The 14,981-nt window shown below is 42.5% G+C and overlaps 1 protein-coding gene across 2 annotated transcripts in view; it reads left to right on the forward strand.

The window, feature by feature from the left end:
• Positions 1 to 14,981, forward strand: part of LOC139544198 (collagen alpha-1(V) chain-like) — a 161,627-nt gene that overhangs the window by 122,355 nt on the left and 24,291 nt on the right. For both annotated transcript variants that reach the window (XM_071351057.1, XM_071351058.1), the window contains exons 29-41: positions 2,574 to 2,681; positions 4,340 to 4,393; positions 4,776 to 4,829; positions 6,458 to 6,502; positions 6,713 to 6,766; positions 6,890 to 6,934; positions 7,074 to 7,127; positions 7,301 to 7,354; positions 7,470 to 7,523; positions 8,496 to 8,693; positions 11,768 to 11,821; positions 12,443 to 12,550; positions 12,868 to 12,975. In XM_071351057.1, the coding sequence (XP_071207158.1) occupies positions 2,574 to 2,681; positions 4,340 to 4,393; positions 4,776 to 4,829; positions 6,458 to 6,502; positions 6,713 to 6,766; positions 6,890 to 6,934; positions 7,074 to 7,127; positions 7,301 to 7,354; positions 7,470 to 7,523; positions 8,496 to 8,693; positions 11,768 to 11,821; positions 12,443 to 12,550; positions 12,868 to 12,975 (990 nt within the window). The remainder of the gene's footprint in view (positions 1 to 2,573; positions 2,682 to 4,339; positions 4,394 to 4,775; positions 4,830 to 6,457; positions 6,503 to 6,712; positions 6,767 to 6,889; positions 6,935 to 7,073; positions 7,128 to 7,300; positions 7,355 to 7,469; positions 7,524 to 8,495; positions 8,694 to 11,767; positions 11,822 to 12,442; positions 12,551 to 12,867; positions 12,976 to 14,981) is intronic.

Raw genomic sequence — 14,981 nt, forward strand, 5'->3', positions numbered from 1 at the left:
TTTGTTGCCAGCTCTGGCAAGTGAGAGTTTCTGTGTTTGTGTGCGTACATGCGTTTGTGTGTCTTCCTCTCAATGAAACACTCTCCACCTTTCTCTCAAAGTCCCTCTTCAAGCACCCTCCACCTTTCTCTCAATGTCCCTCTTCAAACACCCTCCACCTTTCTCTCAATGCCCCTCTTCAAACACCCTCCACCTTTCTCTCAATGCCACTCTTCAAACACCCTCCACCTTTCTCTCAATGTCCCTCTTCAAACACCCTCCACCTTTCTCTCAATGCCCCTCTTCAAACACCCTCTACCTTTCTCTCAATGCCCCTCTTCAAACACCCTCCACCTTTCTCTCAATGTCCCTCTTCAAACACCCTCCACCTTTCTTTCAATGCCCCTCTTCAAACACCCTCCACCTTTCTCTCAATGCCCCTCTTCAAACACCCTCCACCTTTCTCTCAATGCCCCTCTTCAAACACCCTCCACCTTTCTCTCAATGCCCCTCTTCAAACACCCTCTACCTTTCTCTCAATGCCCCTCTTCAAACACCCTCCACCTTTCTCTCAATGCCCCTCTTCAAACACCCTCCACCTTTCTCTCAATGCCCCTCTTCAAACACCCTCCACCTTTCTCTCAATGCCCCTCTTCAAACACCCTCTACCTTTCTCTCAATGCCCCTCTTCAAACACCCTCTACCTTTCTCTCAATGCCCCTCTTCAAACACCCTCTACCTTTCTCTCAATGCCCCTCTTCAAACACCCTCTACCTTTCTCTCAATGCCCCTCTTCAAACACCCTCTACCTTTCTCTCAATGCCCCTCTTCAAACACCCTCTACCTTTCTCTCAATGCCCCTCTTCAAACACCCTCTACCTTTCTCTCAATGTCCCTCTTCAAACACCCTCCACCTTTCTCTCAATGTCCCTCTTCAAACACCCTCTACCTCTATCAGGACAGAAAAACTGTCAGGTAAACCCAGAAATAGAATCCCTTTCCAAACTAACTGCGTCTGTCAGAGATTAACTTTAGACTGTTCAAGTCACCTTAAAACCCCTTCAACAGGAGTACCTCTGACCCTAACTTCAAACACAACACCCTCAATCCTGACCAGGCCCTCTTTAGAGGAGTGGAGAGACAGATAGAGAGAGAGAGAGAGAGAGAGAGAGAGAGAGAGAGAGAGAGAGAGAGAGAGAGAGAGAGAGGAGAAAATCCATGAGGAGCTTAAACCATTTCAAAACGGAGAGAGAGAAAAAGACAAGGGGCTTCTGTCTGTCTTCCTCTGGAGATGTAGCAGCATCTGATGAAAGAGAGGAGAGATGGGGGATTTGAGAGAGGGGGAAGAGAGGAGGATTTGGGAGTGAGGGAAGAGAAGAGGATTTGAATGGGCCCTCTGCTTGGGAGGAGAGGAGGCAGCAGGCGCCCAGCATGGACCGGAATCTGAATGTCTCCCTGTGTTGCGCACTTATGAATGAGTGTTGCATGCTTATGAATGAGTGTTGCATGCTTATGAATGAGTGTTGCATGCTTATGAATGAGTGTTGCATGCTTATGAATGAGTGTTGCATGCTTATGAATGAGTGTTGCATGCTTATGAATGAGTGTTGCATGCTTATGAATGAGTGTTGCATGCTTATGAATGAGTGTTGCATGCTTATGAGTGTGTGTTGCATGCTTATGAGTGTGTGTTGCATGCTTATGAATGAGTGTTGCATGCTTATGAGTGTGTGTTGCATGCTTATGAGTGTGTGTTGCATGCTTATGAATGAGCTGTCAGAGACAGCTTATGAGTGTGCGTGTTAGAGAGAGAGAGAATCTGCTTAATGAGCTTTTTAGCATGAGTTGATGTGTGAGTGTTGAGCTGGATAAGAGAGTTTTGTGATGACTGTGTGTGTGCGTGTGTGTGTGTGTGCATATTTAAGTGAGTGCATTTGTGTGAAGTGTGATTGAGTGCAAGTGTGTGGGTGTGTGTGTTACGGCGAGTGTACGGGGTCCGTTCACGGTCCACTGGGTTGGCCTGGTAATGGCTGGTTGTCAGAGACAGTTTTTACCCTGCTGTTTAGAGACGTGCTGTGCGCTGCCTTGTAGCAGCCTCAGTGCCACTAACCCACCAGAGGATTAACACACTTAAAGGCAATAAAGGGCTTCTTATCTGTCAGCTTGACAGACAGCAGCCTCAGCAGCCTCATTTGATTCATTAACCAGCAACAGAGAATCAGACTGACCTGCTACACTCTGTCTGGAGGGCTGGACTTGGAGGAGCAGCTGTCATGACTGAAAAAGTGATTGGATGGATCTGAGGCTGGAATTGCAGTTTGCTGGGCCTGTGAGAGCAGGTGTTATGACATAAACAGTGACTGAAATGATGTGAGGATGGAAGTGCAGTCTGAAGGCTGGAGCTGAAGTGAGCATGGCTTTTTAAAGTGGCATGACACAATGCGTCAATATAAAGATATGGTATTACACGATAGGTAAATCAACGACATGGAATGCCACGTGATTCTAGGATATGATACAACATAATACTCTAAGAAATAGTATGACACTATATGAGATACCCCTGAACAACCTGGTTCTATGTGTTTTTGTAGGGTGAGCTGGGACCTGCTGGACCCAGAGGAGAGGACGGACCTGAGGGGCCCAAGGGTCGCTCCGGTCTTCCTGGAGATGCTGGCCCTCTTGGACCCAACGGTGAAAAGGTGAGTCGTCTTTGTCCTCGTGACCAACTCCTCATACTTTAAAATGACATTATTCTTGTGACCAACTCCTCATACTTTAAAATGACATTATTCTTGTGACCAACTCCTCATACTTTAAAATGACATTATTCTTGTGACCAACTCCTCATACTTTAAAATGACATTATTCTTGTGACCAACTCCTCATACTTTAAAATGACATTATTCTTGTGACCAACTCCTCATACTTTTAAAATGACATTATTCTTGTGACCAACTCCTCATACTTTTAAAATGACATTATTCTTGTGACCAACTCCTCATACTTTAAAATGACATTATTCTTGTGACCAACTCCTCATACTTTTAAAATGACATTATTCTTGTGACCAACTCCTCATACTTTAAAATGACATTATTCTTGTGACCAACTCCTCATACTTTTAAAATGACATTATTCTTGTGACCAACTCCTCATACTTTTAAAATGACATTATTCTTGTGACCAACTCCTCATACTTTAAAATGACATTATTCTTGTGACCAACTCCTCATACTTTAAAAATGACATTATTCTTGTGACCAACTCCTCATACTTTAAAAAGGCCATTGTTCTTGTGACCAACTCCTCATACTTTTAAAATGACATTATTCTTGTGACCAACTCCTCATACTTTAAAAATGACATTATTCTTGTGACCAACTCCTCATACTTTAAAAAGGCCATTGTTCTTGTGACCAACTCCTCATACTTTTAAAATGACATTATTCTTGTGACCAACTCCTCATACTTTAAAAAGGCCATTGTTCTTGTGACCAACTCCTCATACTTTAAAAAGGTCATTATTCTTGTGACCAACTCCTCATACTTTAAAAAGGCCATTGTTCTTGTGACCAACTCCTCATACTTTTAAAATGACATTATTCTTGTGACCAACTCCTCATACTTTAAAAAGGCCATTGTTCTTGTGACCAACTCCTCATACTTTAAAAAGGTCATTATTATTGTGACCAACTCCTCATACTTTAAAATGGCCATTATTCTTGTGACCAAATCTCTATTAAGTTACATGGAACAGAACTTGAGGACGAAAGACCACCACTCAACTTCTCAACTTCTCAGTCTACCTGCCACCTGCTCTTAAACTGTACATGTTTAGGATATGGTTGGTCCATAACCGGTGAAACTCTGGAGTGACCTTATTTTCTGTTCATTAAAACAAGGACAGTTATTTTTGAAGCTATAAGACTTAAAATAGTTATTTACTTTTCCCCAGTACAGTGTCTCTCTCTACTCTCATTATGTAGTTGGGAATCAGAATCATTTAGGAGTATCTCTGGAGAGTTCTATTTGAAGAAGTGGAACATGGAGAGAGCCAGTTTCCTCTTCCCACGTCCCGCCCACGTCTAGCAGGACCAGGGTGTAAACAAAACAGATTGGCTTCACATTGGCCTGACCCAGAATAGGGGGACTGGAGGAGATAGATTGAGGATCTAAAGAGATAGTACAGAGGATTGTTTCAGCAATACAGTACAGTACCCATTACACACAACCATAGTCACTCTACAGTATATGTATGTTCATGTAAAAAGGACTTTATAAATAAATCCAAAATGATTATTGATTGATATACATACAGAACCGATGGTGACTGTGTTCTGATTTTCCTGGCCCACAGGGCAAACTGGGTGTTCCAGGGTTGCCAGGATATCCAGGAAGACCAGGACCAAAGGTAAGTCCCCCTTTCCTCCCCAGGTCCCTCTCTTTCTCTATCTTTATTACAGTGGATGTTTCTGGGAGCCGCTTCTGAAGAGCCCTTGATTGAACATGGCGTTAGTGATGACCTGATTTGATCTGACGGGCCAGCGGGGCAGCACTCTTATGCAGGCAGGGTGCAGGGTGAACATGTTTGAACCTCCCTAATCTGTCTGACACCAAAAGGAAGGATTTTTACCCTTTTGGTGTCAAACGCCCACTGCCCAGCCGCTATCCACAATGCATCACTACTGCCTACAACAGCGCTTTTATTTTACACAACTCAACAACTTTGTTCCTAACCTTTGATTAACCTGGGATTTAATCTCTCTCTCTTTCCCTTCTTTTTCTCAACACAGGGATCTCAGGGATTCCAAGGTTTCCCCGGAGCCAACGGAGAGAAAGGAACAAGGGTATGTCAGAGAACATTTCCTGTCAAAGTTTTAGTACTTTTTATGTAGTATTAGTTTCCTTAAGTTTCAAGTTATACTCTACATACCTACAAAACAACCTACTGTGGATGTGCGAGCCAGCTACGTGCATTTCACTTTGTAGTTTTATTATTCAACCCACCCCTGAGAGGATTGGATCAATACTGAATCAGATCAATGGAGACAGGGTTTTTTCTCTCTCTAGTGCTAATTCAAAACTCCAGGGAGTTTTAGTCAAAGGGAAGAAGATTAATCCAAGGACTAAAGTACAGTTGTATTTCTTCTTCATTACCATCCTCACATCAACCCATTTTTTAAGAGCATTGAAAAGCGCAACAAAGGTCATTTATCATATTGTACGGTACTTGGCAAAATATTTCATTTTCTTTTAAAGAGACGGGTCATTAGTTTAGTCTGGAGAGTAATGGTTTGTCACAAAGTGTGGAGCGACGGACGGTACACAAGGCTTTTTATCTTCTATCGCAGAAATATGAGAATTTATGTAGCAGAACCCTTAACGCTCTGATGTAGAGCGATGGTCGTCACATTTACATTAGTTTCATTGCTGTCATTTGTACATCTAAAACCCACAAAGCCATAATTCCTTTCTTTATTCATTTGACGTACAGTAAGGAAATACGGTATCATATTGCTCTGAAATCATGGAAATATGGCTTACTGTTGTTTTCTAGATGTACCTCAATGGTCTCTCGCCCAACAACAGTTTAGGATATCTAAACCCATTTATCTAGTTTTATTATCAAAAATTGAAAGTTGTTTTCTCATTTGAAACTTATATAAACATGAAATAAATGTACCTAAGTCATTTAGCAGACACTCTTATCCAGAGCGACGCATAGCGAAGGTTGAATGAGGAATAAGTCTAAATGTGTTAGGAATTTTGTTAATAATAACTAAAACAATTTCTAGATTTAGATAAAACTATAACTAATTGAACTCTGCACGCCTAGTGAAAAGAGATTTGTGCTGTGGGTTATAAAGTAAGCAAAAAGGGTCATTAAACTATGGTTGAACTGACCCAACTTAGCCCTGAGATGTTTAGATAAGGCAGTGAGTAACTTTTTAGGTCTTCCATTATCTTGAGTTGTCTGCTAAAGTGGTAATAAATTATAGTGAGCCTTCAGGAGAATAGATTATATTGTGTGTCATGTGTGTGCGCTGGGAAGTTGGAATGAACTTTTGAACCTGTTTTATATTGGTCAGGAGGAGGAGATTTATTCTGTAACCTATGACGTCATATCTTGTATATAAACTGTTGTTTATGGTCAAATGGTAGCGTGCTCCGAGAATAAATACTATTATCTAATTTTAATAAGACTGTATCCTGTCTATTTTATGTTAATAAGTATCTTACAAATTCTTATAAATAGACAGATTGATTTTAATTAATGAGTACATTAGAGGAATTCTTTAATTCCCTTAACAATATGTTAGTTGAAGTAGCAATGGTGAGAGTGGGAATGGGACTAATCTAATGATAAGTACAGGTCTAGTTCATCTGATAGGTTAGATAAGTCAGGGTAGTCTCAAATTCATTACCATGACAACTTGTGACCTCTGACCTCTGTATGTGTTCTGATTCCTCACAGGGACTTGCAGGGAAGGCTGGCCCAAGAGGACAGAGAGGACCAACGGTAGGTCTGCTTCCCCTTAGACCTCCACTATCCACAGGCAATAGAGGTAACCGTGACAACGGTGTGTCCGGGTTACCTTGACCCCCAATAGGAGGTTAAGTGAATGAAAGGAGAACATTCTCTATTGGTGGATATCTTCAGAGGTTCTACTGTCATTATTGGTATTCCTCCCTCCTCACGTTCCTCCTCTTATTCTTCCTCTTCTCCCAGGGGCCTCGTGGAGAGAGGGGACCAAGGGGACCAACAGGAAAAGCTGGACCAAAGGTGAGTCAGGGTCTTTGATCTGACATGGCGGACGAAGTGCCTCACTGTCATACAGTGGTATGATCTTGTCTATCATTGGCTGAGTCCCTTCTGACCACTTCCTGTTTCCCTCCTGTCTCCCAGGGTACCTCAGGAAGTGATGGCCCCCCAGGACCTCCCGGTGAGAGGGTATGTACTGGAGCATCCTTCACCTCAAACACCAATTAATCTATATCATCCTGATCCATTTCCAACAGTGCTTATTGATCACTGGTTGATTGATTGGTTGATTCATTGATTGACTGTATCGTCTGCTTGTGTGTTTAAGGGTCTTCCAGGGCCTCAAGGACCAACAGGATTCCCCGGACCAAAGGGCCCACCCGTAAGACAAACAAAACCTACAACACAACAATGGCACACACATAATACTGTCTTTCCTCTGTGTTCGTCTGTCTATAGTGTTTTACTGGTATGCTAGGTTTCTCTGAGACCCAATCTGTACTCTACATGTATATGTGTAGCAGCTCTGGGCTTTTCTGTCTGTGTGTTTCTCAGGGACCTGCTGGGAAAGATGGTCTGCCCGGACACCCTGGACAGAGAGGAGAGACTGTGAGTACACACAGTGTTGTTGTCATCCTACACCTGTGTCATAGACCAGAGTTTATATTCTCCTGAACCTTGTATACCATCTTCTTACCGCTCTTCTTCTCTCTTCTCCTCGCAGGGTTTCCAAGGCAAGACTGGCCCACCTGGACCCCCAGGGGTGGTTGGACCTCAGGTGAGTTCTGTCACATACAACCATACAAATAAGACACGAAAAACACCATAATACTAACACACACACATACACCACCACCACAAAACTAACATACCACCACAATACTAACACACACCCCACTATGTCATATCTTCTGTGACACACACCACCTAATACAATACATTTCAGTGGGCTGGCCTCATCGACAAATAGACGTGCAGAGATCATGTGTGTAGGATTAGTTTATTATCACTGATGAGTAGCTTGATGTGACTCACATTGTGTTAATGCGGTGACATAACTCTGTAGACAGAACACTTCCTATTTGTCAGTCCTCATCTAACTTAGATGCAGTTAGGGAAAGAAATTAGGCCTCACCAAAATCATGTACTGTAAATAATGAATGCCCACGCGTTTGTATGCAATGCATATCAATGAACACTGATTAGCTACAGTAGGGCTCTCAAACACACCATTTAGTTTTTTATCTCTTACCTAGGCTAAGGTTAAGATGATGGTGGGCAGGATGTGCAGTTAGCAGTCATTAGGGTGTCGCAAGAGTCACAAAAGGATGACTTACAGGTGTCGTAATAATGTCATAGTGAGTTTTAGGTTGAGTTTTTGCCGTGTTTGTTGTGCTGACAGAAGGGCTTTCGTCCTGTCTATATCTGGCTAGGCATGACTGTCAGAGTGTTGTTTATCCTCTTAGATATTAGCACTTGGCTGTTTATTCATTATGCATGCTCAGATAACAGCCATTTCCACACAGAGCTTTTCTCCTAATGCTAATTGAGAACATGACATGTATCGATGATGTTGTTCTGGCAGATGGAAGACACCTTCCGGGAGTGACTAGCGGGTACCGGAGGTTCTGGCCTTCCACTCACCCACGCTCTGTCACCCTGTACTCATACATTCTGTACAGACACCCTGATACACTTTGTTGTCTCATTCATATTCTCTCTCTTTTTCTCTCTCTCTCTCCCTCCACAGGGCCCCACAGGTGAGACTGGACCAATGGGAGAGCGTGGCCATCCAGGACCCCCAGGCCCACCCGGTGAGCAGGGTCTCCCTGGATCTGCTGGTAAAGAGGGAGCTAAGGGTGACCCCGGTCCTGCTGGCCCGGCTGGTAAGGATGGGCCCCCTGGTCTGAGAGGGTTCCCAGGAGAGAGAGGTCTGCCCGGCCCAGTGGTGAGTAGCACACACCTCACATCATTTGTGATCGATCGGCTCGATTCGGTCTTATGTAGCAGAATTTTAAAATATGTTTTTTACATTGGATAAATGGTAAAGACTCTACAAAATGGTATATCATACACTACAGTTGAGGTACAATGGGGAAGTAATTATGCTTTGAAAGTTGATAAACTTAACCCCACTTTTGAGAAAATGGGCCTTGAATGTTTTGGTAAACCTACTGGAGAGCTCTTCTTTGTCTATACCCAATCAGCATCGTTCACACCCTCTTCAGCCTTAGCCCCACCCATCTCTTTAAGGATTCACATGTGAGGCCATGTGCTAAAAAGAGTGAGAATGGTAGTGTATTAAACAACCAAAGATTTCAAGACTAAAGGCTGGTTTATACTACGTCTATCGACATGTCTGTAGACAATTGTCGCAGTGACATCATGAACATTCTATTGTCGTCCGCCATCAAACATGTCGTTGTCGTTATGAAAAGTATAAACACAAAAACAACAGGCTGCATGACTTCAGCAGCCTGGTGGTCCAAAATAGCACAACTGGTGTATTTTAACACCAATAAACCCATCCGTTTAAAAATGAATTTATTATACTGTATGTCAGTCGAGCAAACCAGGCAACTAAAAGCAACTTTCTCAACAATGTTTTGGTTCGTTTCTAGCTTGTTAGTTAGCTAGCTATCTAAAGTTAAGTTAGCTGGCTAGTCAGTTCAAATAATGACCATAACATATAGCTGACAACGTCTTAACTTTAGTTAATTTGTATTCATTATTACAGGAAAATAAACTCACAACAAGATCATTATTTACAAGTTAATGGTGAGCCAATTACAAAAAATATCTTACTGTTGTGAGTGTGATGAAATAAAAGCAGGGCATTCTACCTGAGAATTGTAGAACTTGGACACTGTCTCGTTGGCCTAACATAATATATTAATTTGACTTCGGTGCATGTTGTTCTTCACATTACCGTCTCTGGTAAACACACAAATCAAATCAAATCAAAGTTTATTTGTCAGGTGCGCCGAATACACCAGGTGTAGTAGACCTTACAGTGAAATGCTTACTTACAGGCTCTAACCAATGGTGCGGGGAAAAAAGGTGTGTGTGTGTGTGTGTGTGTGTGTGTGTGTGTGTGTGTGTGTGTGTGTGTGTGTGTGTGTGTGTGTGTGTGTGTGTGTGTGTGTGTGTGTGTGTGTGTGTGTGTGTGTGTGTGTGTGTGTGTGTGTAAGTAAAGAAATAAAACAACAGTAAAAAGACATTTGAAAAAAGAGTAGCAAGGTTATATACAGACACCGGTTAGTCAGGCTTATTGAGGTAGTATGTACATGTAGGTATCGTTAAAGTGACTATGCATATACAGTATGATGAACAGAGAGTAGCAGTAGTGTAAAAGAGGGGTTGGCGGGTGGTGGGACACAATGCATATAGCCCGGTTAGCCAATGTGCGGGAGCACTGGTTGGTCGGGCCAATTTAGGTAGTATGTACATGAATCTACAGTTAAAGTAACTATGCATATAAAATAAACAGAGAGTAGCAGCAGCGTAAAAGAGGGGTTGGGGGGGCACACAATGCAAATAGTTTGGGTAGCCATTTGGTTACCTGTTCAGTAGTCTTATGGCTTGGGGGTAAAAACTGTTGAGAAGCCTTTTTGTACTAGACTTGGCACTCCGGTACCGCTTGCCATGCGGTAGTAGAGAGAACAGTCTATGAATCAAGGTTTATTTGTCACATGCACAGGATACAGAAGGTGTAAATGGTACAGTGAAATGGTTACTTCCATAGTGGAGTATTTTGTTTAGACTTGTAGCTAGCTAGCTCAACAATGAACCATAATCGCAACTCATAACGTTACTACCCTCCATGAATATGCAGGTATCTAACCAACTAGGTTCAATGTTAGCTAGCTAACATTAGGCTATAACTAGCAATGCAAATGGCTCTGATACGAATCATTTTACTAAACAGATCATACACGTAACATTAGCTAGTGAGCCAGCCTGCTAACGTTAGCTAGCTAGCTAACAGTATGCTTTAATTTGCAATGAAATACATGGATGAACGCTTCTCCCTCTCTGTCACGGATTCCATGTTTGCCCTTAGTTTGAAGATGTAATCCGGAGACAGGTGTTTTATATAACAGCCTTCTGTATGTTCGCTTTTTGACTCCCTCCGCATATTTGCAATGAAATGCCAGAATTTTCTCCATCTCTTGGAGATCATACTCTGCTTCCACTGGGCATTCCACTGATTTCAAAACTCAGTCCTACAGAAAGTGGAGAGCAACTCTTTTGCAGTTCTTCGTGATATCTCTCAAAAAAGACACGTTAGAAAGGATTACCTACACATACTAACCAGCTCATGATATAGACAGAAGTGGCTACATGGCAGACTCATCTCTCCACATGTCTAGCCCATCCATTATCTCAGCCAATCATGGCTAGCGGGAAGGTTCCTGACTTTTTCCGTGGCTAAACCAACTAGACTCATCATTTTATTCATATTTACAGATGGCATAAAAGTTTGTTAATAAGGCATATGAAAGTTCACATGTTCCAGAAGGCATTTCTGCCAAAAAACACATTTTTCTAAAAAAATTTATGTTTACGTTGCAATGCCTCTCCTGTGAAGTAGTGACGCGGGACATACACCTAGTTTCCTGAAACAAGTCACATGTCTGTCTTATCTTTGGGATGGATAAGATTCAAATCAATCAGATTTATTTTAGAGTTAGTTGCCTTTCTTGTGTAAACATGAGGAGTTCACATAGGCTTTTATGATTACAGCTTCTTCCCTCAGTAGCCTGTATCCTCTCAGTCAGCACAGTGGGGGGATTCTGGGATAAATAGCAGGGTTCCGCCCCGGCGTTAAGGAAGGATGAGATGTATTCTGCTTCCATCACAGAACATGTTTGTTTTCTAAAGATTTGCTTCCCCTTCCCTCTCTCTCTCTCTCTCTCTCTCTCTCTCTCTCTCTCTCTCTCTCTCTCTCTCTCTCTCTCTCTCTCTCTCTCTCTCTCTCTCTCTCTCTCTTTCTCTCTCTCTCTCTCTCTCTCTGTACAGGGGGCTCACGGCCTGAAAGGTAGTGAAGGCCCCAACGGCCCACCTGGACCTGCTGTGAGTATGGCTGATGAGCACACATCCACCAACACCCTCTCTTCATCTCTCACACTCTATCAGTAGTTGTCTCTCTATCACTCTATCATTATCTCTCTGTGTTTTTCTCTATTTCTCTCTCTTCCCTCTTTTTATTTTGCACACGCACTGCGAACAATGTTTATAGCTCATCAGTTGTACCAGCATGCATTACATCATGTTTTAACGATATTCATAGTTCATCCATTAATAGGTTCCACCTATTTAGTGGATTTGCCTAATGTTAAGATTCTACCCTAAGATATCAAAATATGTTATTAAAAAAGTAATGTACCTGCTGTAGACTAGTTCTCCAGGGATATACAGCACTTTTACAGGTATGAAGGTAGTACTGTAATGAGGGTAGTACTGTAAAAGCAGAGACGTGTTTAGATGGGGAACAACATTCTGTGGCAGCCATGCTTGCGCCCCTTTAACATTACATGGGGAATATTTAAACAATGCTATGTTACTAAAGTAGAATTAGAACAATATAAAACATTCTTCAAATTGACCCGACTTTCTAAGTATATGGCTTTGAATAAAGATAGTACAAGACTCGTTAGTAGTGACCTATACTGACGGTGTCTCTCTGTGTTTTAGGGTTCCCCTGGTGAGCGTGGTCCTGCTGGCCCAGCCGGACCCACCGGTCTCCCTGGACGACCAGGACCTCAGGGACCCCCTGGACCCGCTGGAGAGAAGGGTGGACCGGTAAGACCCAGTTCAGATCAGCCTGGTTCTGTCCATGCTACTAGTTTCAACATAAACCCTGTTGTTAGAAAACAAACACATTTCTCTCAGCCACTGTATATCTCAGCCTCCTCGTTTGAATCAACTTATTGTACAGTACAGTAGTGTTCAGGTCAATTCTATTCTAATTCAGTCAATTCAGGAAGTAAATGGTTTACATCCTGAATTGACTGAATCAAAATGGAATTGATTTCAACCCTGCAGTTTAGTAAGTCTGCAGATGAGAGTTGTCTGGTAAATGAGTGAAATGAAATGTACTGTAATTTAATGTGCTATAGGGTGAAAAAGGACCCCAAGGCCCCGCCGGTAGAGATGGTGTCCAGGGACCTGTTGGTCTGCCTGGCCCAGCTGGACCTCTCGGACCCCCAGGAGAGGATGGAGACAAGGTGGGTTGGCCCACTGAGGGGAGAGTAGTATGCGTTTGTGTGTGTGTGTGTGTGTGTGTGTGTGTGTGTGTGTGTGTGTGTGTGTGTGTGTGTGTGTGTGTGTGTGTGTGTGTGTGTGTGTGTGTGTGTGTGTGTGTGTGTTTCCGTGCGTGTGAATTTATATAAAAGTGAACACTTAGCAGCTTAGATAAAAACAAAATGTCTATCACTCTCTGACTCGAACACACAAACATACTCAACGTGATGATTTATATCAAAGGCAGGGGGTGTTTGTCCTCTCTCATGACCCTCTCTCTCCTCAGGGGTGTTGACAGGCAGAGTTGGCTCTGACTGACATGTCTTTAAGTCTTTCCAGCTGACAGATAGCTGAACCCGTTATGTCGATCATTTGTACGTTTCAGATGGTAGAGAGAGGAGCTGCTATTAGTATGCAGACACACTGAGACACACACACAGAGACAGAGAGAGAGAGAGAGAGAGAGCGAGAGAGAGAGAGAGAGGGAGACAGAGCGACAGACAGAGGGAGAAAGAGAGATGGAGAAACATTTGTATGAAGATCAGCCGTAATTTAATATTTTATCCTTGGAGGAATGCTGCTTTAGTTGTTAACTGGCCTTAGTCTCTTTCTCCTGGTGTTGGGGGACACAGGGAATACTGAGGTATTTGACATTCAGAAAGAGAGAGAGAGAGAGAGACACACACAAAGAGGATCTCACTAACATTCACAGTCTCATTATAAGGCCTTTCACACTCGGAACAGGGAGGATAACTCCAAGGGCTTTATTAAGAGGAGTTAAGGAGAGTAGAATAATGTTGTTTCAGAAGCAATAAGCATCCTCTGGGCTGGCTTAGGAAAAGTCTGACTCAATGTTTTCCCACCATTTCAAACACCTAGAGACTGCAAACGCATTTGAGTATGCGTAACAGTGTGACGTTCTGGTGTTCTGATTTTGCAGTGCAAATGCAGTGCAAACAAGTTGTGAATGGAATCCGTGACAGGCTGCTAGTTGTGTGCCACATATAGATGACAAACCCCTTCTGGGATGTGGTCCTTTGTAGATCAGTTGGTAGAGCATGGTGCTTGTACCACAAGGGTAGTGGGTTTGATTCCTGGGACCACTGAAATGTATGTATGCATGACTGTAAGTCGCTTTGGAGAAAAGTGTCTGCTAAATGGCGTATATATATTATATAATTATTATATTACATATACAGGTAATTGACAAAATAATGGAAACACTTGAGTAAATGAGGGATACAAAGTATATTGAAAGCAGGTACTTCCACACAGGTGTGGTTCCTGAGTTAATTAATTATTTAACATCCCGTCATGCTTAGGGTAATATATAAAAATGCTGGGCAGGTCATTATTTTGGCCACCATGGCTAAGCCCCCATAGTATGACAATGCCCCCATCCACAGGGCTCGAGTGGTCACTGAATGGTTTGATGAGCATGAAAACGATGTAAACCATATACCATGGCTGTCTTACTCACCAGATCTCAACTCAATTGTACCGCCTGAGACAGCGTTTTGTACCACCATCAACAAAACACCAAATAATGACATTTCTCGTGGAAGAATGGTGTCGCATCCCTCCAGTAGAGTTCCAGACACTTGTAGAATCTATGCCAAGGTGCATTGAAGCTGTTCTGGCTTGTGGTGTCCTAATGCCATATTGAGACACTTTATTTTGGTGTTTCCTTTATTTTGGCAGTTACCTGTACATTATATTTGTTTTTGTTTTGTGCTGCTACCATGTTGTGCTGCTGCCATGTTGTGTTGCTACCATGTTGTTGTCATGTTGTGTTGCTGCCTTGTTGTGTTGCTTCCATGTTGTTGTCATGTTGTGTTGCTACCGTGCTGTGTTTTCATGTGTTGCTGCCATGCTACGTTGTTGTCTTAGGTCTCTCTTTATGTAGTGTTGTGGTGTCTCTCTTGTCGTGATGTGTGTTTTGTTCTGTTTTGTTCTATATTTTTTATTTATTTTAACATTTTAATCCTAG

This window comes from Salvelinus alpinus, chromosome 18 (genome assembly GCF_045679555.1).
Source record: "Salvelinus alpinus chromosome 18, SLU_Salpinus.1, whole genome shotgun sequence".
NCBI classification, from domain to species: Eukaryota; Metazoa; Chordata; class Actinopteri; order Salmoniformes; family Salmonidae; genus Salvelinus; species Salvelinus alpinus.